The sequence below is a fragment of the Cibotium barometz genome, chromosome 52 (assembly GCF_041138505.1).
Source record: "Cibotium barometz isolate CiBa-2024 chromosome 52, ASM4113850v1, whole genome shotgun sequence".
Taxonomy (NCBI): Eukaryota; Viridiplantae; Streptophyta; class Polypodiopsida; order Cyatheales; family Cibotiaceae; genus Cibotium; species Cibotium barometz.
The window spans coordinates 34,081,197-34,109,128 of record NC_141097.1 but is presented as its reverse complement, the minus strand read 5'-3'; the positions used below and the strand labels follow the sequence as shown (position 1 = coordinate 34,109,128).

Sequence of the window (27,932 nt, the reverse complement as noted above, 5' to 3'; positions counted from 1 at the left end):
GGGTAGACTCTAGAGAAGTAGTTTCAAACCAAAATTTCGTTTGAAGTGACAAACAAAAGTATATAAGCATAGAGATGCGATGCGCGCTAGGCGTGAGTACAAAAAGAGGGCCAAGGCCCAAGGAGAGACTAGACAAAGGCATCACTATCAGAGCTCTCGTTGAAATCATCCTCATAAGAAGAGGACACATTGGTGGCCTCGCCAAAGTCGCCATCGCTAAGGAGGTTTCCCTCATCATCGAACTCAAGAACTCTAAGCTCATGTGAGAAGTCAAAGGGAGCATCTTCGTCTGCAAGAGCGGGTGTGGACCTACCCAAACCATGCCACACATAGGTATGCACCATGTCCCTCGAAGCGCGATGAATCGTGCATCCACGGCTTCCTACTTGCACTCCTCTGCCACTACCTCCATGCCCACGACAAGTGCGCGTAGGTCGTTGATCAAATGACTTGAGCTCTCGATAGATCTTTGCATAGATCCTCTCCTCCTTATCTTGCTCTTTGTTAACACTCTCAAGAGTGCCCCTTGTGAGCTTGAATGCATCCACATTCACCTACATTGTACAATGATCAAGTGACGAGCAATGTATTAGAATTTAGTTTCAATAAACATTGAAGTTTGAATGCTTATAACTTGTAAGTTATACCTGTCTCGCCGGCACCTTTTGCATCGCGTGTACCATGTGCAAGTTAGCGCGACAATACACTAGCCACTCTACGTGTTGTGTGCTCAAGCGATTGCGTAACTTAGTCTGTATAAGTGAGTAGGAACTCCAATTCCTCTCACATGCACCTGAAGAGCAATCTTGAGCTAGGATTCTCAAAGCCACCCTTTGAGCATCCACATTCACCTACATTGTACAATGATCAAGTGACAAGCAATGTATTAGAATTTAGTTTCAATAAACATTGAAGTTTGAATGCTTGTAAGTAATACATGTCTCACCGGTTGCATCTTTTGCATCGCGCGCACCATGCGCAGGTTAGCCTGGCAACACACTAGCCGCTCTAACTGTTGTGTGCTCAAGCGATTCCATAACTTCGTGTGTACAAGTGAGTAGGAACTCCAGTTCCTACTCACTTTAGGATTTCTCTTCAGGTGCATGTGAGTAGGAACTCTAGTTCCTCTCACATGCACCTGAAGAGCAATCTTGAGCTAGGATTCTCAAAGCCACCTTTTGGAGGGTTCAGAGCACATACCCAAATGTCTCCCACCAGAAGAGGGGCTTCACAAGGGATTCCCTCTTCTAGTAGGCGGTAGATGCAAACGCGGCTCCCCCCCTTTGGTTGTTGTAGTTAATGAGCTCCTCAAGGAACTTCCCATGGCAATCCTCCGGTAATGCTTTGGACAAGAAAGCATCTCGGTCTTCAAGTAACTCCACGTCGGTGAAGAGGGTGGGTGATTTGTAAGCCGGATACAATAATGCGGCAAGACCATGGATAGGATAGGTCTTTGCATACACTTCCATCTCTTCTCCACAAAGGCCAACATACCATTGCGCTTCTCCTTGTTGATGGAAGGAGAAGTTCCCAACTCCGCTATGGCCTCTCTCATGAAGTGAACGAGAAGGCACATGGTGGTTCCCTCCATGTCGGTCATCCGCAATACCCTATAGAAGGGCGTGATCGCAATGACAATAGTGCGAACCGACTGCCAAAACTCCTCCTTTAGGCAAAGCCGTTGCATGGCTTTGGCCTCTGCCGATTCTCACTCATCCTACTCATTCCACATTGTTGAGACCATTGTTTGGCAAATGGGGGATTTCACATTGTAGAGGCGCTCCTAGAGGAGCCACATGTAGGCGACGCGTGTGGATGAAGGCTTCTTCAACTCCAGCTTGCTATGTTCGCGGAACATGGCAAGCACCTTCACCTTTGTGGTGAAGAAGGTGACAATCGAGGTAGCTTCGGCCATTACTTCCTTCATCCACACTAACTTACCTATATCTTCCATGAGCAAATCAATACAATGGGAGGCACAGGGCGTCCATGCTATGGAGGGATAGTCCTCCTGCAATGAGCGTATGAGACTTGAGTCATGACATAGCCACATATGACATATGCTAAACTTTAAACTTTAAGACTTGAGTGCAATTTGAAACTTACCTCCATGATGGGTTGCTTAATATGGCGATATATGAATGCGCCTGGTGTTTTCCTCCCCGCCTTCCCGGAATCCACGCCTTCCCAGAATCCACGCCCCACACACAGTATGTGCCAAGAGGCAAGAGACAAGTATGTTGATGCCTCTCTTCTTCCGGTCACTCCATCCATCGGAGAGGATGCTACACCCATACTTGGATCTATCGATTCTCTCCTCCTCATCAACAAGCCTCTTTGTGCGCATGTCATGATAGGAGATTCCGGTCCATCCTTCACATGGGCTCCCTGAATGTCAAGGCCTATTCTTGAGAATACCCCAAACCACAAGTGATGAGCCCCTTCCACAAAGTTCCCTGTGATCCAGTGGCTAGGTATGGTTTTATTCACCTGCACAATCCTCTGACTAGTGCCTCGCAAGTGTTGGGTGCGAAGCATTCTTTCATCCTCCATGAGACTCATGAGCCTTTTCCAATCCAATACTGAGGGGAGAAGAGTCACTTAGGCAGCCCACTGGATATGCGTGGTTGCTCCAATAGATCTACCAAATTCATCCAAGATCAAGTCATTCCACACAATGGGCTGCTTGTTATCCTCCTCAATTGATCGTGGAGGAATATGAACCAAGAAGCTCCGCATGCAATCCTGGGTTCACAGAAGAGATTTCACCAAGGGTGAAGAAGAAGGTCAGTGCTTTGTATCCGAGAAGATAAAACGTGGGCTGTAAATCCAATCACCTCCCCTAATGCACCAAATAATCTGCAGCATAAGAAAGTCCTTCCAAGGCTCAGTGCCAGGAAGAAATCCTTTGACTACCAACTTACAAAGTATAGCCTTACACTGCACCTCCGGGTCAATGATGTCAATCCTTCCTCTTGCTTAGGCATAATAATGGTATCCCAAGCCACTCTCGCCTTGGTGTGTATAGTGCCATCTAATCCTGACCAAAGGAAGTTTCAAATAAGCCAACGAAGTTGGCCAATGCATCCCTTATGAAACACCTAGCACGTGACAAACCAAGCAGTCGCCAACAACACTTGGTTAGCTACCAAGGCTCTAGAGGACAAATCAAGCTTCCTACTACTCCAATTTTGAAGTTTGCTTTTAATGCTCATGAGCATAGGGGCACTTCGTGCTTGGGAAGGATAATAGTTTCCCAATTAACTCTGGTCCTTGTATTTGACAGTTGCGGAGGGTGATCTTCAACTTCTTATGGTCAGAGCTGTTGAGTTAGTTGGTGTGAACAACCCTTATTAGGTTTTGGTCAAAAGATAAGGCTTTGATGCCTATAAAAGCATGTAGTTTGGATGGCTCTAATAACATTGAGCAGCATTTGAGTTTCGCAATCTTTTCTCTCTTGATTGCTATCACATCTCTCTCTCTCCCTCCTTTTTACTCTCTCTATTGTTAGGTTTTGGTCAAAAGATATAAGGCTTGATGCCTATAAAAGCATGTACTTGGGTGGTTCTAATACCATTGAGCATCATTTGAGTTTTGCAATCTTTTCTCTCTTGATTGCAATCACATCTCTCTCTCTCTTCCCCTTTTACTCTCTCTCTCTCTCTCTCTCTCTCTCTCTCTCTCTCTCTCTCTCATTGTGAAACTTCTTGGGTGGTTAACATTGAGCATCATTTGAGTTTTGCAATCTTTTCTCTCTTGATTATGCTATCATATCTCTCTCTCTCTCTCATTGTGCAAGAACTTATCATGGCTTGAACCTCCATCTTACTCTTTGCATATGCTCCATCTTGGCACAATGAATGCTGACATGGTATTAGAGCCAACTTAGCCACCATTGCTATGCTTCACACATGTCCATTGTGTTTTTGCGGCCGCCTTCACTGCTGTGCACGTTCTTGGCATTATGCCGCCATAAGAGTCCCGTACGTAGAGGTCGTGGAAAAGAATATCCCACGGTCCCATTGTCTCATAAAGCAGTTGCGCTTTGATTGTGCAGCCCTAGAAGATCCTTGTATATGGGGCCAGGTGGCCATCAGATCGAGCGCTCTATTGTATTTTACTATTTTCTAAACATGCAAAGTGAAACTTATGATCAGTAAGTCGTAACAGATAGCTCACAATCAAGAACGTGGAAGGGTTTGGTGCCAGCAATGGCTTTAGTGGCAATCAAACCTTATAATGCACGAATGTAGAGGTTTTGGGTGCCTTCAATGGCGTCATCTCCCAATTTGTCTATCTCTTGTGCAGTAATGTGACCGGAACATTTATTGAGGAACCAAGAATGTCTGGAATCAAGCTCTCCACTGGTTAGAAAGAGGAAAAGTGTGGTTTAGATGTTGTCAAAGCTGCTTTTGTGAAAGGATGTGTGCATCTGAAGATCGCAAAGTTTTGTGGACATCATGTCCCTTTCATTACAATCTATCTTCTTATGGTCCATACTTGGTTCATTTGTGTCACAGACAATGCCCACTGGATCTACGAGAGGCAGTGGCAAGTCTAGTTTTTGCTGCTCCAAGATGTGCTGATCTGCCAGAATTGCAGCAAATTTGCAGTCTTTTTGCTGTGAAATATGGGAAAGATTTCGTAGCTGCAGCTGCTGAGCTGCGGCCTGATTGTGGTGTTAACAGATTGGTATGATAAGCAGAGCTAGTCCTAAGGCTTGAGCTTTACAAATTTAATGGAATTTTTCTTTTGACGTGTGCCTTTTATGGCCAGGTTATTGAAAAGTTGTCGGTAAGAGCACCATATGGAGAAGTGAGATTAAAATTGATGAAAGAAATAGCTACAGAACAGGGTGTAGATTGGGATGCAACAACATCCGAGTCTGAGCTCCTCAGGGCACCTGAAGATTTGCTTGTAAGTGTAGACCTTTATTGTGATACATCTTTCCTCTATCTTGATTTTGCAGGAGTGTCATAAACTTAATGTTTCATTGTAGGATGGTCCAAATCGGTTTATGGGAGCGACTCAAGTGTATTTCCAAACATCTAGCAAAGAGTCAAACTCAAAAAAAACAGTTGCTGAACATAATCAGGGTGGTGTTGTGGAGGTGAGTGTGTTTCAAGCACCTAATATTTTACTAAAAAGTGAAATTTTCATGTTGGAAGTTTTGTTGACATTTGGCAAGACCCCTTAACAGGTTCACTCTGGTATATTTTATTTTTACATATATCTCAAGGTTTATTATACTGTTTTCACCATTTTTTTCCCAGAAAAAAGACTTCTATTTAAGTAAAATAAAATCATACAAAGGGTGATCTCCAACCAAAAGGTAGGGAGATCTCAACCAAATGGGGGAAGTATGCTGCCATAAAAGCCCCAGAGCAGTGGAGAATAAAATACCATGGTTCCTCTCTCTCATATCTGATCTGATTTCACCATATTGGTTTTGGTTGTTTTGTTTAATATATAACATGATTGCTATATGTACGTAGACTCTAACTGAGTGCTACTATTTGAGGCCATGTCAGGTTTAGAAATCCTCTTGCTTATTTATCCTTTACCAGTGTACATTTTCATCTCTTCTTGATTAGGATCATAGTACACTTTTGTTGGTAGTCATGAAGCTTACAAGCTTTATGAAAAGAGCACACATCCTTGATTTTTGAAGGGACTATATGGGTACATTTGGATGAAGTTGTGTGGCCTAGATATAACCTTTTTACAAGAAAGAAATCACTCCTCTTGAAGTATACATAGAGGGATTTGCCTTATCGATTTCTTGTGTTTTATCGATTTCTTGTGTTTTTGTAAGAAAGCAAACTTCCCTTATCCTTGGAAGAGTGCTGCATCATTTTAGAAGAGTGTCTTGAGGACATGTCTTGAGCACTTGCTTGGGTAAAAGGAGCCCTGTTGCTCTCACTCAAGCACGTATTTGATTGTGATCTATAGTTTGATATGAGATATTTGTGTGTGAACTTATGCATATAGATTGTTGTAGCAGATATTCTACAATTCATCATAAACATTTGTGTATGAGATAGAAATGGCCCAGAACTATGAAAGAAAAACTAGGAAATGGATAGTTCTTAGATATAAAAAGCCAATGAAAATCTGGAATTGCGGAAAGGTCATAAATAGCAGGAGGAGAACCAGTCATGAATATTAAAAGAAATTTCCAATCTGTCTGAATCTTCTAATTACTTGTGAGGGTACATCAGTCCTAGAGAAGACACCGATAAGTGGCCACGGCCCACTGGTCTACCTGGAGCTGCTGCTCACGTTATAGTATGATTTGTATTCGCCTAGCTTTCCTGACTGTATAGTCAGAGAATGATGGGATGCTGTGCATCAATCCATTCCCACTCTTGAGGGTCCCGTTGTATGTGTCGTCTATTCGGGCAGCCTTCACACAACTAAAGACACCAAAAAACATGGAAAGCTGACTCTGGGCAAGGGGGTCAAGTGCGTTTCATACATGTACGAAATGCTTCAAAACGTTTCGTATGTGTTGAACCAATTATTAAAAATTTAAAGCCCATTTGATAGTGACACATTTTGTGCACCCACAAAAGTACATGCATCTCGGTTTGCGTATCGTCTCAATGGTTGCAACCATCCCCCCTGATCGTGCAGATTTGTGCACGGAATCTTTCTATGCAGGCCTCCTTGGGCCTTGTGCACCTTGTTTTCGAGGTTGGTAGCATCTGATGAATTTTGGCTGATTTGACCTGATTTCTTAGGAAAATTCAGATTTTGATATCAGATCTTTGTTAATGCTTGAGGTTTTGATGGTTTTAGGGTACAAAATGATAGGGCTTGCTAAATGTATCAAGGCCAAAATTTTGGGAGATGAACATCCCCCTCTCCTCACAAAATATTTTTGAACCATTTTAAAAAGGCTTGTTTCACGAAACATTTGGCAACTATGCTTGCTGGCCAAAACTCTAATAGGCTTGAGGACTCCATCTTAAATGAGATGATGGTCCCGTGTCGTGAGTAATTTGTATCTTCTTTCTATTGCTTCAAGGTATGCCAATCATTTGTAAGGGAACACCAATCCTAGAGAAGAAGGCACTGATCCAGGCCACTGGTCTACTTGGAGCTGCTGCCTGCCCATGCCATCCAGTCTAGAGGTATGGCCGAATCAATCTGCACTATGGGTCTCTGCTTCCCACGAAGGTCCTCTATTAGTCTTTTCCTCTTCTTATTTGGAAGCCTTTACGAACCCACTGTGAAGGCCGTGTCCTATCTCCCAGTTGGATAAGGTCATTCCACATGATCGTCTGTTTCTATATTTCAGCTTGTCTAACTGACATAATGCAGGCTGCAGTCATCAGAAAGTCTGATGTCTTCTCCCCCGTGAATACCAACCTCACACTAGGCAACCAATCACCGCCCCTTGAAGGTATGCAATGAAGAATCTGGTGGACAAAAAAGTTATTCCAAGGTTGGGCTCTTGGAAGCTGCGCTCTCACCAACTTACAAAGTAGGGCCTTACATTGAATATGTGGATCTTTAATATTGAAACTCCCCTCATACTTTGGAAGGATAAAGTGTTACAAGCCACCATGGATTTAGTATCTGCTGTTCCATCAAGGCCAAACTATAGAAAGTTCTTAATCAATACTTGCCCGTGAGTAAAACCAACAAGACGATATATGCCCAGCAGACACTAGTATTCACTATCCTAGTCTCTAGAAACCAAGAATTTCCACAGAATGCTTTCTAGAACTTGAGATAACTCTTCCAAGTGCTTGGGAAGCTCGGCTAACACTAGCTCAGGGAGTCTATATCCGAGTCACTTGGAAAGAAATTATTCGGTACAACGCTTGGTATAAGTCTTTCGAGTGCTTGAGAAACCCAGCGAACACTAGCTTACGGGAGTCTATATCCAAGTCACTTGGAAAGAAATTATCAAGTACAACTAGCTCCGTCTCTAGGATCCGAGTCACTCTTGGAAAGAAATTATCCAGCACAACTAGCTCTCTGGGATTCCACACCCAAGCTTAGGGAGCAGACCCATGCCCGCTGGAGAGGGGTTAAGATCTTGATCGCTCGCCCTCATATGAAGCACCCTGTGGATGACATCCACACAGACTATATCCAACCTAAGTGGTACCGTCACAGGCGGCCGCTATTGCACAACAACACGTCTCACAATACAATTCATAAAAGCAATATGTCTCAAGCATATCAAACAATTAACAATAAAGGCAAGTAATCTATTGCAAGCTAAATACGATAATTCAAGTCTTTCTAGATGAATCTTGGACATGCTTCACAATAGTTCTTTTCACATTTTTCCATTCCGCTTAAGGATTTTAGACGAGGCTCCTTCCCAAGTGATCCTTTTGGAATGCCAATTTCTCGAAACAAGTTCTCACGAGTTCTTCCAAGACTGATGAGGAGTTGTCACTCGTATACAATTGGAATCAATCCCAAATTTTTTCAATAAACTAAGACTTTTACAGTTAAGAAAGGGCACATTGATCTATGAGTCCTAAGTTTTGTAAGTTGAGAAGTATTCTTTATCAAATGGGGGACCATTACCTTATGTGACTTTTTTATCCTTATCCTAAAAATCCGAAAACGGTTAGGGATAACCAAGGTAAACACCAACTTACCATATCCACAAGAATTTATCTGCTAAGGATCCCAAGTTTAATTATTTAACCCGCTATTTTATAAACTATGGCAATGCCATAACTCTTTCCCAAAAAATATGCCTAATAGGTATTTCATGCCAAATTTCATGAGAAGAAAGTACACACATGAAAGTTATAAGAATTTCTTAAGGTCTTATCTTATTACTATGATTCCCAATGCTGTACACTTTTTGTGCAAGATATGCACAAGGGTTCCCCTAATTCCCAAGCCTACTCTATGCCTTAAGAGATGAGCAAAACTTTCACCAATCCCCATAGAAAAACTCATGGAGAAAATGAAGAGAAGGGTCCCCTTTCTATAGGGGAAGGGAGAGGGTAGGCTAGAAAGAGCAGCTTGATATTAACTAGTTTATCCATGGGAAAGTTTCCTTAATGAACTAGATCTCCTTTGAGTTCTAAATAGCATGTACATGCATGCACTCCACTTGCATATTTATCCTCTCTTTTACCCCTTTAAATTAACCTAAAATTACAAAGGAATTTTACAAGAGGGGTGCACGTGTGCACACTGCTCCAAGTGTTAGACCTTAATACAACCCTTCACAAAGGAATTCTTAATTTTTACAATAGGGTGCACATGTGCACATGGCTCCAAGTTAATTTCGAGGGGTTTGAGGTATTTGATAGTCATAAAGTTTTTTTAGAGGCTTGAACCCATAACTCTCTAAGAATTTTTAAAATTTTCACCTACAAAAGTTGCATTATGCCATTACTAATTAAATTTTATCCTCTCACTAAAAATATGCACAATTTCTACCAGACCAGGTTTGGGGTTTGGATTTAAATGACATCTTTTCCAAACTCTCTGAGAATTCATAAATTTTCCACCTATAAATTTGCATTATGCCATAACTAATAAAATTTTATCCTCTCACAAAAAATACACACAATTTCTACTAGACAGGCTTCGGGGTTTTGGATTTAAATTATGTCTTTTCCAATGTTTTCCAATTGATTGTTAGATTTAACAGATAAAATGTTTTCCAAATGTTGGTTAGTTGACATGGGTTGCAAGAGTTGTTTGTAGTTGCATGTGGTGATTTAGGATCTCAGCTAAAAGGCATAAATGTAAAAGGATAAAGTCTAAAATTGTCCTTTATTTTACGGAGTGGTGCATTTGCATAGTACAACATAAGTGGCTATGTACAACTATCTTCTCCCCCTTTTCTGTCCTCTAGCTGCATCTCGGAGTTGAGAGTGACCTTGGTACCACTCTTGACCCTTCCGGGTGGCTTAGTACTACTCTTGCAAAGTTGTACGCCAATCATATGCTCTTCTTTGGCACGTTGGTACCACTCTTGACCCTTCCGGGTGCCTCGGTACCACTCTTGCAAAGTTGCACGCGAATCATATGCTCTTCTCTGGTCTCGGCGCCCCCCTCCCCCTTTTTTTTCTCCCTCTTCTCATAGGGCACTCAGAGGATTATGGTTTTTTAAGATACCTCCTGTTTGGCACCAGCTCTTTTATGGATGTGGTGGCTCCACGCTGTGTCTATGTTATTCTTCACAACTCCCTCCCTAACCCTCTTTTCTTCTTTCCTTGAGTGTTGTATTTGCGCGATAGTGGGACAACACCCTTTGAGATGAGGTTACTAGTTTTTCCCACCTTTTGGGTGACATTCGAATTACAGATTTCATTGGCTAGGCAAGTTTGACTTCATGGATGGAGCTTGATGTCTTCGAGGTGGAGGCACAAGAGATCCGCCACTTAAGACCCTTTCTTCCACCTCAGCTTCATCACCGAGATTGGGATCTTCAAGTATCTCCACAGTGAGGATGTTCGTTTTTGAAGGAGGCAAGGTATCGTGCCTTGAGGCTTGAGGTCCCGGACAAATTCCCACTACTCCTCACATGCTGATGAGTGTTAGCATTAATGGTGCCAATGCAAAGAGAGAGATGGAGGTTCAAGCCATGACAACTAGTGGCACATAGATAGAGAGATAGAGAGAGTAAGAGGCAGAGAGAGAGAGAGATAGAGTAAGAGGGGGGAGAGAGAGAGAGAGATATAGAGAGTAAAGAGGGAGAGAAAGAGATAGAGATAGAGATGTGATAGCAAACAAGAGAGAGAAGATTGCACAACTCAAGTGATGCTCAATGTTAATAGAACCACCCAAGTATGTGCTTTTATAGGCATCTTAAGCCTTATCTTTTGACCAAAACTAAATAAGGGCTGTTCACATCCAAAAAGGGTGTTCACACCAACTAATTCCGAAATACCAAACAAACCCCCCTTCAAAGTGATGGGGGTGATGCTTGGCAAACCTTCATTAGTGACAGTGATATGGATTCTAAACTACAAAAGAACACAGTGATGCCAACACCCAAACTCTCATGTCGAGCTTGATATAAGAGTTTAACTACTAGATGATAGCTTACATCAGTCTATCAAGACACAACCCCCCCTTGCTCTAAATAGGGGTAAAGAGGGAATAATGGTGGAGCATTACAAAAAAGGAAACACACACAAATTATTTAATTTAGATTTTGGGGGACTTATTGGGGCAGAGAACCCGTGACTAACACAATAGGAAAACACTAATTTTGGGGGACTTACTGGCGCAGAGAACCCGTGACTCAAACACAATAGGGAAACACTAATTTTGGAAGTTTAAAAACTTCTTGTTACATACCTAACCCTAACCCTTGGGGTTAGGGATTAATCTAACAAGGTTAGGGGAGAAGCCTTGGATTAGGAATAGCAAGCAGATTCGGGTGGCTAAGGTTCAGATTTTGAGTCTTGGGTCATTATTGATTCAGGGTAGTCTAAACTTGGACCAAGAGGCTTACTTGTGCCATGGACATGGCAGATCACGGGTAGTCTTGCCAAGGGCCCTTGTGGGTAGGTGCTGGTGGTATGAGACGCCATGGCTAATTGGCATGGACCTGTGGGAGTGGAACCCTAGCCCTTGGCTCGGAGGTGGTTTGCGGATGCGAACCTACAATTGGGTGGTGAGCTTGCATGCGCCCTTCTTTGTTTGTACTAATGTTGTGATCCTTCAGGAGTCGTCCTTGGAACATACATGTCGGTGAAGAGTAGTCACTTTCGGCGACATTTCCATGCCAGTGCAAATGCAGATTTTTTTGCGGAAGCCAATGATGCTCAATGCAGATGCTTCGATCTTCCATGGCATTGTAGAAGCTCCAATTCGACGTAGGAGGCTACAAGCCTCAATTTCTACGGATGCAAAGGCTGCAATTTGATGATTCTCTCCATATTTCAGTAAAGGGTCCAGTTTGATGTAGGAGGCTTGTTTTTGAATCAAGCCTCAAATTTCTACAAATGCAAAGGCTTCAATTTGATGATTTTCTCTATTTTTAAAGCCATGTTGCCCAAGATGAGTGAAGATCAGTGATTTCAAACCACTGGGTAAGTGGTCGGGTGGGCACTCGTCGGACTTCATAGTCCCAGCTGCAATGCATATACATCCTCCACTATCAAGAACCCAATCATCAACATAGAAGCGGTCTAGGTAGGCATAGATACATCCTTTTTTATTTTCTAGGAAAAGGATCCTTCTATTAGTTACTTAGAAAACAACCATAATGGCTAAATACAAAAGTGATCTTCCGAGGCCGAAAACTATACCACAGCCGCTTCCAGAAATCTGAGAGAGAGTGTGGCAAGAGGCCTAAGGGGATTGCCAGTGTCCTGCTGATGCTGGAGTGCCCTCAGCCTTCGGCATCTGAATCCTACAGCCTAGCCGTGCAAGGTATGCAAAAAGGGGGTGTCACCAGGCGTCTCTTCACTTTCCTCCGGATCATGCCATGTCCACTCTCCCGTGAGAGACCAGTCCTCCCAAATCCAGAATCGCCAAAGTCTCTTTCTGGCCACTTTAGCTGGTGGTGGGTCGATGTGCCACTCATGTGCATGAAAACCAATCACCCTAACCCTTTGCAAGGTGCATCCCCTGAAATCCTCGAAGGGTGTCTCCACTCTCTCCAATCTGCCATGAGGTCCAATAGAGAAGGTGAGTAAGGGGGAGCTCTCATATGCGCCATGCACTGCCAAGGTTATATCATCCGTGGTGAACAGTCACTGCTGCGGAGGAGGGTCCGGTATCGGGGCCAGCCACTCAAGAGGGATGGAGTCGTCGATGTCAAGGCTAAGTCTGTCTACCCCTGATCCCATGGGGTAAGGCCCCTCTCTTGGGCCTGTGGGGCTAGCTGTCTGAATGTAAGCCAATTTCCAAGTGACTTAGCCCGCGGGGCCCATGCTCAAAGCTCCCCATGATACATGCGGGTGAGCCTCGAGCATGTGACCGCCAGGCGGATGGACCATAGGGTTCCATATTAGAGGCTGTCTGATATGCTCCTCAGAGGCTACTAGAGCTCACGGCTGATCCCAAGCACGCAAGAGAGTGTCTGTAAATCTGTCCTCCAATGCTGGGCTAAAGCCACGTGCCTGCATCTATGTGAAAACCCATCTCGTGCTCTAAGGGCAAGGGCCTCCCAAAATCGGGGTGCCGGCGGAGATCCTAGCCATGATGAAGTCCTTCCAAAGCTCACCACCTGGAAGAAGAAGACATCCAACAACCAACTTGCCCAAAAGGGCACGGCTTTGAATGGAGGGGTCGATGATGCTAGGCCCCCTTTGTGACACGCCTGAATGATCACTCTCTAGGTCACCTTCGCACGGGCAGGCCTCCCGTCGTCAGCCCATTGAAAGTTGCGGATCAAACGTTGAACCTGACCAATACAGGTGCAGGAGAAAGACCACTAGGAGGCGCTGTACCACATGCTGGCAAGAAGCTACACTCACTCCACGTGCTATCTGGTGCACTCTCCTGAAGCCGCTATAGAGAAGGTAGGTCCCTGTGAATGCTCCTCTCCTGATCTTGGAAGCCACCCAATCTGCTCTGCACTGCCTACTTTAATAGATTGCTAATCTCCCCAAGGCTTGCATCCCAGGCGCTTGTGGCTGCTTTTGAGTGAAAATCTAGCCTCTCCCAAATCCCCTCTTATCCTAGTGCAAATCTTAGAGTCTTGGATGAGGCTATGTAGAATTCGGGTACTTAAATGTGTCCCTGTCAAATCCCCACGGATCTCCCCGTAGAGCGCTCCTGAAACACGACTCGAAACTTGCAAAACAAAACCAAACAACATGTAGGGGGTGCAGACCTGACTCACCACCCAACCATGATAGCCGTGGGCAAAACCCACAAGTCTTGGCTGTCCCCACCGAGCCACGAGCTGAGCTAACTAGCAAGATGCACCGACCAATCTCTACTCCATGATGTGCCATATTGCCATGGAGCTACCCTCGCAGGCCTTGAGACTGCTACCGGCCTCGGTTGCATGAAGCAAGTGCACCTCTGCACTCGATCTAGGCTCTTGAACGTAGAGCTCTCGCAAAGACTCGCAAAAGTCTATGACCAACTGACTAACCTTGGCCACCCTTTTATAAACTCTCGGCCGGTCACCGGGCGTCCACACTTAAGCGCCCGCCCGTCCACACTTGGGTGCCTGCCCGTCAGACTATCCCTAGCCCCAGCTCGCCAATCAGCTTGCCTTGAAGCTACTCTTGTGTGCGTGGTGTTGCACACGGTAGATACACTATGTGCACATGATATACTCCCCTTCCTCTAAGAGCTCACTCCTGAGCTCAGTAAAAACCCAGAGTAGTCCCTCTGAAGGGTAGTCAATGTCTCCCGTGTAGCGTCGTCCTCAACACGATCCTTCCACTTGATCTTGTATTCCGTGGGTAGCGTATCATAGTTACCGCGGAACGGCGTTCCGCCCTCCTGGAACGCCAAAACGCCGCTCCGAAGCGCAAGGCGTGCCCGGAACGTGGAAACGGGAGCCGGAACGGAGCACTTGCCGGGGAACGTGGCGGAACGCGTGTCGGAACGCCGGAACGCTAGGGCGGAACGCACGTTCCGGGCGTTCCGGAAAAGTGTACTTTCGCTAAGTCGCCGGCGGCCGTTTTTTTCCAGCGTACGGCTCTTTTTCGCTTCTGCGCCTGCTTCATTGGCTGCGCCTGCTGCTTGTGTGCTCTCCCTACCACTCCACGCTGCCCCCTTGGCTGCCCCACACTCTCCATTCCACCTACTATCCCACCTTTCCTCTTGGCTGCCACACTCTTCCTACCTTGAGCCTTGGGTGCCCCACAGTGCACACTCTCCCTACCTCCTCTTGGCCCCTCCTCTAGGCTCTTGTAGTTTGTGAGGAGTGGGATGCATGGCGAGAGCGCACCTCAGTGGCAGGTATTCGATGCAGGTCCATTGTTCTTGATGACACTTTTTGGGACACTGTTGACGTATTGTTGCAGGTTGTGCGGCCAATCATTCTTATGTTGAGGCTTCTTGATGGAGATGAGCCTTGCATTGGCAAGGTGTATGAGGGGATGGACAGGATGATTGAGAGAATCCTATCTCTACAGACTTTGGATGGGGGGTAGGAGACAGGAGCTATCTCGTCTTGCGACAGGCAGGTGGACAGAGTATCACTCTGCATTAGAGGCTGCTGCATTTGTGGTGGATCCAGAATTTCAAGGCAAAGGACAAGAGACAAATGCAGAGGTTGTGCAGGGTTGGGAGGATATCTTGAGGAAGCTTGTAAAATCACAATCTTGCATTAACTCTGCCCATCTAGCTTTTCGTCCTCTCAAATCAACCGCATCACACACATACTTGATTGACTGATGATCAGTCAATACCACAAACTTGGAGCCATATAAATAATGCCTCCAAATCTTGAGAGCGTAAATGATAGCATAAAGCTCCTTCTCAAGGGTTGGCCAACGAGATTGAGTGTCGTCCAACTTTCGACTCTCGAATGCAACATGTCTACCATCTTGGAATATAGCAGCCCCGATCGCATAGTCACTCGCATCAGTCTCAAGAACATAAGGTTGACTAGGATCAGGTAGTGCTAAGGTAGGTGCTTCCTTGACTTTATCTTTCAAAACTCTGAAGGCCATATCCAAATCGTTATTCTAAGGGATAGGCTAATTCGACATACGTCCACCTTTCAACAAGTCGGTCATCGGTGGTGTGAGTTGAGAGTACTCTTGCACAGATTTCCGAAGAAAAATAACAAAACCAAGAAGAGAACAAAGTTTTCTCACTGTTTGCGGTATCGGCCAAGCCAAAACCTTCTGAACTTGGTCATAGTCAATGCTTAACCCGTCTCTTGTGATCTTGTGTCCCATAATTTCCGTCATAAAAAACCACATTTACTTAATTTAGCATACAGTCGATTCTGTCTTAAAATAGTCAAGACAATCGTGAGGTGTCTAACATGATCCTCAAGAGTACGACTGTAGACTAAAATTTCATCTAGGAACACAACCACGAACTTCTTGAAATGTTCGCGAAAAAGATCATTCATCATTTGTTGGAAAATGGCTGGAGCATTGGTCAGCCCAAAAGGTAATACGAGAAATTCGTAATGGCCATACCTAGTTCGAAAGGCGGTTCTTTCGACGTGTCCTTCATGAATATGTATCTGGTGATAGTCAGTACGTAAATCTATCTTTGTGATATACTTCGCTCCCACTAAACGGTCAATCAGGTCATTTAATCAGGTCATCTGTTGTAGGGAGAGGATAGCGGTTCTTGATTATCACTTTGTTCAATCTCTTGTAATCTACACACATTCGCCAGGTGTTGTCCTTCTTTCTCCTAAGTAACACAGGCGCACCCCAAGGCGATTTACTTGGATGGATCTGGCCCATCCTCAAATAATATGCGAGTTGTTTAGTCAACTCATCTTCCTCAGCTTGGTTCATCCTGTAAGGCAAAATGCTAACAGGTTGAGCATCAGGGACTAGATCAATACGATGATCCACTGCCCTTTCAGGTGGTAAGTCCGATGGTAACTACTTAGGAAATACGTCTTGAAATGAGTCAAGAAACTTCTTTAATTCTTTGCTTTCAAATACACTTAATTCATTGACATCCATAGTAGGTATGAGAAATGAAGAAAGCAAGAGATGGTGCAAGAAAACTCGAGGAGATGTGTGGCTAGAAGCCCACTCTAGGCGTATTTTATAAGCCCCCCCAAAAGCGTTTGTTTTTATGTGTTGCTTTTGTGTTTTTTTTCAAAAAACCATGCTTGTTGGCTTTCATAAAAGCCACAAATTTTTTTTAAATAAAAAAAACCCCGCACAAGGCGTGTAAAAAAAAACATGTTGCTTTCGTTTTTTTGAAAACCCATGTTGCATAAAACACGTTATCTACGTTTTAAAAAAAACGTAAGCTTCTTTAGAAAAAAAGGCGAAAAGCAATGCAACGCTAAAAGAAAACGGGGGCTAAAAAAACGCTACGTGTTGCGGCTGTTCCGCCACCCGTCGGTTGTAGGGAAGGTCGCCACCTTCACCTGCAAACTGCGCATCAAAAAAAAACTGCGGTCCGACAGTTGACCACTCGTCGGCAGGCTTTCTCCACTCGTCGGTAGGCTTTCTCCACAGGCTTGGCTGCGCTAGCCTTTCGTAACGCACAGTCTACAAGTTTTCGTGAAATGGTGTTTTATATTATATGTAAAAAAGTACATCAGCCACTTGGCTCACACAGAACCTATGGCCCAAAAAACCCCCCCACAAAAGATCCTCTAAAGGATTATGACCATGCAAACCTGTACACTAATAAGAAAGCCTCCTAACCAAATAAGCATCCCAGATAAAAGCATCAAAGATGAGCTAGCCGAGCCGCCGTAGACCATGCAAACCTGTACACTAATAAGAAAGCCTCCTAACCAAATAAGCATCCCAGATAAAAGCATCAAAGATGAGCTAGCCGAGCCGCCGTAGAGCATAACGAAATAACATCTGCATCCAGTAGTAGTTGAGCTAAGAGAAGAGAAGAAAACTGCCAAAGCAGCAAACCGCGGATACGTAGAATGTGCCCATGTATTCCAGACAAGGTCTACAAGTTCTCTTTGCCTCTCTCTCTCTCTCTCTCTCTCTCTCTCTCTCTCTCTCTCTCTCTGTCTCTCTCTTGCTGATTCACATAGCCAAGAAAACTCTCTGCATAAACTGTCCAAGTCGACCCTTTTCATGTACACCACCGTAGTTGCCAGACGTTTTTAAAACGGGTAGTATTATACGAGTTTTCTACTTTTAAAAACGTTTTTTAATTTTGGGAAGGTTTTTAAAATAAGTTTTTTATTCATGAAATTTTTAAGCTATAATTATGGCCTGTATATATAGTTTTTAACCCTAGGAACCACAAATTTCATGTGTAAAAATTAAACTTGTGCATAAAAACTCAAGAGTGAACAATTTGAAGCCTATGGCTGTCATAATTCATTAAATCATAATGATAATACATTCACATGGTCCCAGGACCCCATGGGTTTGGTGGCGGGCAATGCCAACTTTAATATTGATTTAACAATGACCATTCAACATTGAGCATTCTTGTTTTTTAAAAAACGCGTCTCCAAAAAAAATTTTAAAATATTTTTTTAATATTTTTGAAAAATTTAAATTTTTTAAAAATAAAAAAACTGCCATAAAAGAACGCGTCGAAAAAATTGGGACATTTTGAAACGTACACATTTTTTATTTTTTTTTCTAAAAAGCGCGTTTTTTTGTAACTATGTACACCACCCAACTCGGGGTCTAGCAATGCAAATAAAAATCATACTCTGAATTCTGAAAAAAAAAAACAGCAATATACATGAAAAACAGCAATCATCTCGAACTCATACGTCTTTCTTATCTACCTACCAACTTGCACGCTCTTTGAGGCATGCTCTGATACCACTGTCAAATCCTCACGGATCTCCTCGTAGAGCGCTCTTGAAACACGACTCGAAACCTGCAAAACAAAGCCAAACAAGGTGAAGGGGGTGCAGGCGTGACTCGCCACCCAACCATGACAGCCGTGGGCAAAAACCACAAGTCTTGGCTGTCCCCACCGAGCCACGAGCTGAGCTAACTAGCAAGACGCACCGACCAATCTCTACTCCATGACGTCCCATACCGCCATGGAGCTACCCTCGTGGGCCTCGAGACTGTTGCCGGCCTTGGCTGCATGAAGCAAGTGCACGTCTGCACCAGATCTAGGCTCCTGACCGTAGAGCTCTCACAAAGACTCGCAAAAGTCTATGACCAATTGACTAACCTTGGCCACCTTTATATAGTCTCTTGGTCGATCACTGGGCGCCCGCCCGTCCACACTTGGGTGCCTGCGCGTCAGTCTATCCCTAGCCCAGCTCGCCAATCAGCCTGCCTAGCTCCAAGCTTCCCCAAGCCTCAAAGCTACTCTTGTGTGCGTGTTGCACACGGTAATACACTCTGTGCACATGACAGTCCCCTACCTTTAGGGGTCCTCCAGGGAGAGAATAACCGGTGCGTAATCGGAGAAAGTAGTGCCTGCCAAAACACCAATCATGCCACCATGACCACAAGCCCACTCATTAACTCCTGTTGGATCTAGAGACACACAAACTCCCGGGGTTGTTTCCAAACTCTGGAAGATGCCTCGTCCCCTGAGAGCTAAAATCAACTTCTCCCAAGCCAAGTACTTTGTATGAGATACTGTAGCCATGCCATGCCACCTCTAAGTCTGTTCTCTGCTGACTCCTAGCATGAGATGCAAACGCTTGAGCGCCTCCCATGGATATTCCATCGACGGGCGCCTACCAAGGTGGAGGCCTCCAAAGAAGCGACTGTTGAAGCGAGGAGCTGGGGATCCTCTTCTGAAAAGGAGAGGAAAGGGAGTGCGGCCTTGGTTGGGGATGGCGGAGTGGCTTCCATGGAATCCTCCTGGGGGTTTGAGACCAGAAGATGCCGAGTGTTGGGTAGTGGAGCAGGAGGGCAAAACAGGGAGGCAAAGGCGAGGGGGCTAAGGAGGGAGGTGGGAGGCGAAGGCGAGGAGGGCCAAGGGGCGATGACGGGAGGCAACGAAGGGCTCAGGCACGAAGGAAAAGGGGATGTGCATAGGCGCGAGGCGCACTGGAGGAGGGAAGGCAATGGTGGGCGGGTCAGGTGTGCTGGCGCAGAGGGGGGAGGGCCAGCTCTTAGTCGTGGGATTGATCACTTCATTCTATCAATGACAATCTTGTAGAGAAGCAAATGTTTAGCTCCACACTGTCTTGGCATAGATACATGTGAATGTCCATACCATGCAGGAGCCATTGTGTGAGAAGCTTCCATAAGGAAGTCCTTTCCCCTTTATGACTTGGAAATATTGGCATCACAACACCATGACCAATAATACAAGGGAACTTGGTTACAAGGTTTGTGTTGTGCACATTGCATGTTCAGTAAGCATGACACGGCTTACTACTATAGGAACCGACAAGTGAGACAACAACCAACCGAAATACATACACCACCCTTTGAGCATGTAGTCCTAAACCAGAAAGTGTGATGAGATAGAAGCTTGCCAAATCGATTGCATTGGTTATTATCTAACTTGTCCTCCTGCACGATCAGACTATCAATAGCGTCATCTCTGGCAAGGAAAAATCAGGCCTAACCCTTGTATATTCCATGCGACAATCTTTTTTTTTCCAAAAACAAGAGCCTTCTATTAGTTAACACAAAACAGCCTCGAAGGGCTAGATACAAACTTGCCTCCATGGACGGGGCGAGGACCAAAGAACAAGTAGGAAAGGAAGATGCACTTCTCCTTCGTCCGGCCGCTCAATGAGGAGAAGGCTATCTCATACAAGGGGTGAGGGAGGGAACTACTACTCAGGTGGTCTGTAGTGCCAAGTGGACTCACCTCCTCTATCCATTAGAAAAGGGCCCGGTCGCCAGAGCCTTAAGAAGGCTTCCCGACGCTTCCGCATACGGTCAGAGCCACCTTGCAACTTTCCCCATTGGGTGCAGAGGGTATGAATGATGTCGTTCCAAATGCTTCTAATGGACTCCTCAGGCGGAGTGTGGGTGCCTTGGATGACTTTGGTTCATCGAGCTCTCTAGGTGTGCCAGGTTGCGAAGCTGCTACAAATCTCCCATCTTTGAAGTTCGGCACGAATTCGGAGTCCAGTGATCAGTAGATGGGGTTGGGATTGGTATTGACGTAATGCGAAGGTGAGAGACCTTAAGGGCTAGCTCCCCACCTTCTCCTTAAGAAGGCTTCCCGACACTTACGCATATGGTTAGAGACACCTTGCAACTTTCCCCACTGGCCGTGGAGGGTATGAATGATGTCGTTCCACATGCTTCTAATGGACTCCTCAGGCGGAGTGTGCGTGCCTTTGATGACTTTGCTGCATCAAGCTCTCTAGATGTGCCAGGTTGCGAAGCTGCTACAATTCTCCCATCTTTGAAGTTTGGCACGAATTCGAAGTCCATTAGAAGGTGAGAGACCTGAAGGGCCAGCTTCCCACCTTTCTCCTCATAAGCCATAACAACCTCAGCCTCAGCCTCAGCCTCAGTGGCCCAAGTGACAGTGCCCCATGAAGACCGAGTAGGGGAGGGGGGCAGCGAACAGGGGGGGTGGATGGGGTGGGGAGGAGGAGGAGGGGGGGTGGGGGGCACACATGCGGAGCTACGATAGCGAGTAGGGGAGTAGGGGTAGCGAATGTGGAGGCAGGCAAGGGAGGGGGTGGGGGGCAGCAAGCAGGGGGGCAGGCAGGGAGGGGGGGGGGGTGGAGGGGCACACATACGGAGCTACGGTAGCGAGTAGGGGAGGGGGGCAGCGAATGTGGATGCAAGCAAGGAAGGGGGTAGGGGGGGCGCAACGAAGGTGAAGGCATGCAAGGGAGGGGGCGGGGGGGGCATGGAGAGCCAAGCGGCATGCAAGGGAGGGGGCAGGGGGGGGCATGGAGAGCCAAGCGGCAGCAAGCAGGGGGGGTGGATGGGGTGGGGGGAAGGAGGAGGGGGGGCACACACATGGGCAGTGAGCAGGGGAGGGAGCCAACGAAGGTGGAGGCATGCAAGTGAGGGGGCAGGGGGCACACGCAGAGCTAGGCGGCAACGAGCAGGCGAGGGGGCAGCGAAGGCAGAGGCACATAGGCGAGGGGTAGCAAGCAGGGGGTTGAAGGGGAGCAGGGGGGTAAGCGAACGCAGAGATACGTAGGGGAGGGTGCAGCGAGCAAGGAAGGCGGCCAGTGAAGGCAGAGGCACGTAGGGGAGGGGGCAGCGAGAAGGGGGGAGCTAGGTGATAGCTAAGGTAGAGGCACAAAGGGGAGGGGGCAGCGATTAGGGGAGGTGGATGGGGTTGGGGGAAGGAGGAGCCCGGGGGGGGGGGGGGGGGGTGAGAGGGAGGATGACGAAGGGACAGGGGGGAGGGGGAGTAATTGAATGGTTGGGGGTAGAGGATTCATGATGAAAGAGAGATGTGAAAAAATAAAAGGTGCAAATATAAATGTCGAAATAAAAAAATGATAATACTTAGCTTTCACCCACAATTTGTAAAAAGTCGGAAGCTCGTACAAGTGCTATGAGAAGAAAAATTCCACATGTGCCAAAAGATGAAAGAAGCGCTAAATAAATTCATGGAGAGAAAAATACAAAGAAGTGCACAAAACGATTACAGTCTACGGATGAGAAAAAAAAACACCGTACGCCTCTTAACCGTCCACCATAGAAAAATTTGATGATGAAGCTCCTTCATAGACAAAACTCTTCCAAGGCAGTGGGAAATGAGCAAAGACATGAGTAAGCTACCTCAAGAAACATTGTTGTATCGTCAGCGAACTCAGGGTCCAAAAGCTCCTCCTCTGTGCGTAGTGGCAATCCCAATCCAGATACTCTGGCACTAGAGTAGAGCGTAGGAAAATGCTCAAAGTTTCTGCAACAATGAGATACAATAGTGGAGCTAAAGGAGCGAGAAGTGTGAATTCGCTCATCTCAACCTCCACACACAAGCACAATGTTGTGAGCCTCCCAATAAATGCAAGAGTCACGTGTGATCCAGTCTTGAGAAACTCCCATGCATGTGAGAGTACCCTAAGAAGTCCCAATCCACTCTATCATACGGTTTCTAAAAATTAAGTAGCAAGATTGCCAAAGGCTGATTACTTGCCTTGGCCCAAAAGGAAAAGATGTTATCAAAGATGCTTCTTCATTGGTCCTAGGAATCCATTCTGTGACATGTATGTGTCATGGATGACTGTCACTAACACTAGCTCCAATCTTATGCTTACTGCCTTGGCAAGAATTTTGTATGCAATCCCAAGCAATGTAATAGGCCTCCACTGGGCAATGTTAGTCTTCTCACCACCCTTAGGAATGAGGTGGATAAGACCCTTAGTAAGAAAAGGAGGCATAGACCCCGTGTTCTACATATCCTGTAATGTCACAGTGATCTCATCTCCAATGTAACCCAAGAGGCAATCATTTCCAAGACATTTACCATGTGGTAATGCTTGAATTGCACGTCTAAGCTCATTTGCCGAAAAAGGGGCATCAAGTAATGCACACATGTCATCTGAGATCAGCCTAGGCAAGGACTCCCAAACCTTTTTCTTTGACCTATCCCTTTGAGGGGAGTGAGTCTCTACAAATAACAAGCAATCCTCATGACCATGTCAGGCTCTGAGTGGGAGCACTCCTTGCGAGTCTTGCAACTCTCTAACGCATTCCTTGTTATGGAGAGGCCATGGGCAGCAAAGAAATGTATGCTACATCTACCTCCCATCTAAATCTAGAATGACTCGTGTGCATGATAATGAAACTCTGCACGCTACTCTAAGGAGTCGTGCAACTCAGCCCAAACGGTGCATAATGCATTTGAGATCCACTAGGCATCAGAGTGTTTCTCAAGTTCCCTCTGCAAAGCACACAATGTATGCCTAATGGCTCTCTCTTTATCCAAGATCTCTTCGTCCTGGCTAGGGCCACACTGAGATAAAGATCAGTGACACTCTCTACGGTGAGAGCAACTCTTTGCCTAGAGTCATCCAACACCTCACGAGATAACTCTGCATCACAAGCTCTCCATACATCCATCACCTCCTGAGAAATCCCTACATTTGAGTAAAGAGACAATGATCTGATGTTGAGGTGCTTGGGGCAATGAAGATAGTGCCACCTCTATAAGTGCCCAATCATCAACATAATAACAGTCCAAGCAGGCATAAATGCAACGTGCACCACTCTTGCAATTATTACTCCAAGAAAAGAAGAGCGAATCTGACTTTCTATGGAAGTCATCCTCTAACCAACAGTCCGTGCCATGAAAATCTCTCCTAGGATGCCCTCTCAAGCGTGTGAATGATGCCTTCATGTCCCCCCCTTTTTATTTGCGGGTTGCTCAACCATGTTGAAGTCACCTCCAACGATCCAATGATCCCCTGATGGCATTCCAAAAAAGAATTCCTTCTGCTCCGAGGTTAGGAGCACACATTCAGCACGCCAATTTTCAATCCACCCTGCATAATGATAATCCACCGTGATTTGGGAGGGATACTAACTCCTTGACCAATCATATAAGGAATAATGGCAGCTGTCACTGAAGTACATACTCCACATTTAGTTCCATCTACAGCGAACCAAAAAATATGCCCAGATAAAAGCTTGCCAGATATAGTGCACTGGCCGGCATCAAGCTTATGCTCATGCATGAGCAAAATATCCATGACATCTACAACTGGTTCCTGACGACTTGCTTCCAGTGGCAAGGAAAGACGCCACCATGGTCCTGCACATTCCATGAGACAATTCTCATGGTAAAGAGGCAAAAAACATGGCACCACAGATCTAATCTGGCGCCTCTCATTGTTGAGACAACTTTCATATTAAAGAGGCAGAAAACATGGCACCAGATCTAGTCTGGCGCCTCTCATAGGTCTAGATGCTTTGCCCTTTAAGAGCCGGAAAGTTATCAGGTGTGATGGTAATCGAGGAGCATAGACATCATCATCAACATGAACATCATCACCAAGATGTTGAAAGGCATGCGCATCTGGCTCATCTGCTTGCACACTCTGTTGTACATCCTGCTACGAAGATGGTTCATCAACATTTGCATCTTGCCCATTAGAATGGGATCTCACATGATCATCAGGTCTGTCAACCCGTCTATAAACCCAAACAAGTTGAGGTTTGGGGGTAGCAGGGGCTGGAGGGGCCTTGGGTAGTGCCATCTCCTAGGGCAGTCCCTGGCTCTCGGATAATGTTTGGCAATGTGGCCCTATTGTCGACGGACATCTGCTGTCTGAATAAAGAACCATCTCGTCCTGGCAACATCACATGATCATCTATAAAACAAGGGTCACTGACGCATGACTCGTGGTACCCCATTAACACTGGCCGTGACAGCTGCTGCAGCTGTGGAAGGTGTCTTTGGAAGGGCAGGGACTTCCAAAACCTGTCCAAAGGTTGATCCTATCGGCAATTTCCATCTGCTGTCTGAATAAAGATCCATCTCGTCCTGGCAACATCACATGATCATCTATAAAACAAGGGTCACTGATGAGTATCATGACTCGTGGTACCCCATTAACACTGGCCGTGACAGCTGCTGCAGCTGTGGAAGGTGTCTTTGGAAGGGCAGGGACTTCCAAAACCTGTCCAAAGGTTAATCCTATGGAAGCCAAAAACTTCCAATAGATCCGTGGGAGCCCAAGAAATCTGAGGAAGATATGAGTGTGGTCTTGTCTTCTTTATAAATCTACTTGTAAGGTCCTAAGCTGGTCTTTGGAATAAAGGATTGTTCTCCCGGCTGGCGAGAGTGGAGGATGATTGGGCAGAAGCCAATCATGCCATCAAAGGGGGGGTAATTTTATTCAAGACCACTGAGAAAGCTCTGTAGAATCTTAAGGGTGCACTTCAGGCCTTTCGTTTGCAGGTTATGCACAGCACACGACACCCATCAGCTTTGTGTGAATTTGAATCGCAAGGCTGCAAGCTGATTTTGGGGGTCATCTAGCTTAAAGAGGGTTGTCTGGGCTGCGAGAGCATGCTGCCTGCAGGACTGGACTGATGCGCCTAAAAACACAGGTCTTCAAGGTTTCTGTGGCTTGGGCCAAGCTGTTCTTGCCGTCGCTTGGGAGAAAAGCCCAAGCTAAACGAGGTCGTCCATGCAGCACCATGACAGGGTGACCGGAGGCTTGTTTGCTTTGATTGGCCCAAATCATTGCAGAAATGGACTGAGTCGCCTCTGTGGCCTTGATGGGATGGTGGCATCAGATCCCCCCCCCCCCCCCCCCCCCCTTGTGGGCGGATTTGAGCTATCGCCATTGACTTCTACTGCTAGTTCCACCACCCTCGCAGCTCCAGGACACGAGGGCCGTTGTGTTGCCTAACCTGCAGAGATTCTTAGACTCACCATTCTCTGATGATGAGATCGAGTGGGCTGCCAGAGGGCTTGGGAGCACACGATGGCCGGTGTCGCCCAACCTGCAGAATTTCTTGGAGACTTCATTTTCCTCGTGGCAAGGGCTCTTGTGAGTGAGAGGTGGGAGCTCATCAGCAACATCACTGCTTGGCACATATGGTGTGCTGGATGTACCGAGGCCATTGATGGATCCATCACCCGAAAGCATAGAATATCATCCACACCCTCCAGGGGCGATGTAGCTCCTCAAGGTGAGTTGGATCGGGTGTAGGGGCATGCTTTCTTGTGCACTTGACTTGGAGTACGGGTCCCTTATTCACTCAGGGGGACAGCAGACGCGTTTGGCAGTATAAGCCCTTGGTGTGGCGCCATTGTGCACACTCCCCCCCCTTTCCCCCTGCGCTGGTTGCCATGTACAGCCTCCCTGCGAGTAACCAGCAGGAGAGGGAGCTCCTCTCCCTCCTTGTGTTCTTTGGTTTTCAAATCTTGCATGTGGGAGGGACTCTATTGAGGGTTGTGAGCAGACGTTTCTCTTTTGACTAAATGAAGGAGCTATTCTTGAGAAAAAAATAAAGAGTATGAGAGCTTGCTATCCTATCCCCAAGTAGATATGTGAGGAGCCAAACATTCGTGCAGAGTTGTCTGAGACAGGACTCTTGTTGTTTCTGATTAATAATTTCTGGCAGAAGGGCATTTATGGTGCTGAACTTGTTGAACCCAATTGCTGTCCTCAATGTTTCTAGTATTCAATAGAGCTAGTAGTGATGCATAAGGTTTTGAAGTTCACAGCAAAATGTGAACATGTGATATAAATAGTTTTAGTGAACTCTTGAGTTCAGAAACTGCTAATAGCATTAGTAGAGTGGCTAAATTCATTTGTTGCCTCGTATCCCTAAGCCCTCACGCATTGAGGTTAGGTAAAAAAGCTTTTTGCGTTAACTGTGAACAGGAGAAGCTTTTGACCTCTTTTATGTGGTTTGCTTGTGCAGAATGATACACAAAATATACCACTTGTTTTGCCCGATATAGGGGATGGTGCAACGTCATTCAGAGGCCAATCAGCTTCACAAGATCCACGGGGCAATCCACAAGCACAGAAACATGGCAATGGTAAATCTTTGCATGCTTCAGCATCCTTTTCTGAACGGAAAAATGTGAAACCAGAGATAGGCAGAGAAGAAAGTTTTAAGGATGCGTCTGCTGCTTCTCGAGCAGCTGCTCAATCTGCAGAGCGTGCTGCTGCTGCTGCCAGAGCTGCAGCCTCACTAGCTAAAGGAAGTTTTGCAACGATGCCTAATGCGAAATCCAATAGCATAAGCATATCAGAGTCGAGCTCAGGCAGTGACGAAGATGATCACAAGAAAGCAGCAACAATGCAGACAGGATCTATGAAAGAGTATTATAAGATACAGGTGAATTCATTCCATAGCCATGTAAGCACTGCAAAGCCTCTTTTTGATGATTATCCCAAGGAGGTAGTAGGGAGTTCCAGGACCCAGAAAGTCCCGACAAGAAAGCAAACATTGTTCAAGGAGTTTTCGAGTGACGAGGACCAATCGGACTCAACTGACCAGTCTGCTTCACCTCCTGCATATGGAGGTGGCGAATTTGATGATGATCACATTGCTCAGAAAAGCATCAATCTGTCTCATGGAGATAGCAGGAAGTATTCTCCAAAGAGCTGGCAGTCTGCAAGCAGGAGAAGCTATGGTGAGGACGTTCCACACTTCGACATATATGAAACTGGCAACCACCAGAATCAAAGACAGCTAAGCAAACCCAGAGATATGCCTTCTTTCAGTTCTGGTTCTTCGCAGCCCCCTCAGCGCCCTCCACCGGATCCTGCCACTGGGCAGACTTTAGAGAAGGCATCTTATGTCCATCCTAAACTTCCTGATATTGATGATTTGGCTGCCCGGTTTGAGGCCTTGAGATCCAAGCGCTAAAGTACTCAAAATGCTGCTGCGGGGCTTTCTGGTTCCAGAATGTGTTTGTGCTAAGGGGCATGCTTAGCATGTCATCTCACCCAGGATTGAAGCAATAACTGAACTGAAAATGTAGCTGCATGTATGTGTTTGTACTAT

General features: G+C 45.9%; 1 protein-coding gene across 9 annotated transcripts in view; it reads left to right on the top strand.

Moving 5' to 3' along the window:
- LOC147609089 (uncharacterized) overlaps positions 1-27,932 on the top strand; it is a 61,345-nt gene extending 33,413 nt beyond the window's left edge. For 8 of the 9 annotated variants that reach the window (XM_086788122.1, XM_086788124.1, XM_086788131.1 and 5 more), the window contains 4 exons: positions 4,521-4,692; positions 4,777-4,917; positions 5,000-5,110; positions 26,838-27,932. In XM_086788122.1, coding sequence (XP_086644248.1) covers positions 4,521-4,692; positions 4,777-4,917; positions 5,000-5,110; positions 26,838-27,794 — 1,381 coding nt within the window. In that variant the 3' untranslated portion in view covers positions 27,795-27,932. The remainder of the gene's footprint in view (positions 1-4,520; positions 4,693-4,776; positions 4,918-4,999; positions 5,111-26,837) is intronic. The other variant, XM_086788123.1, reaches the window with a different exon arrangement.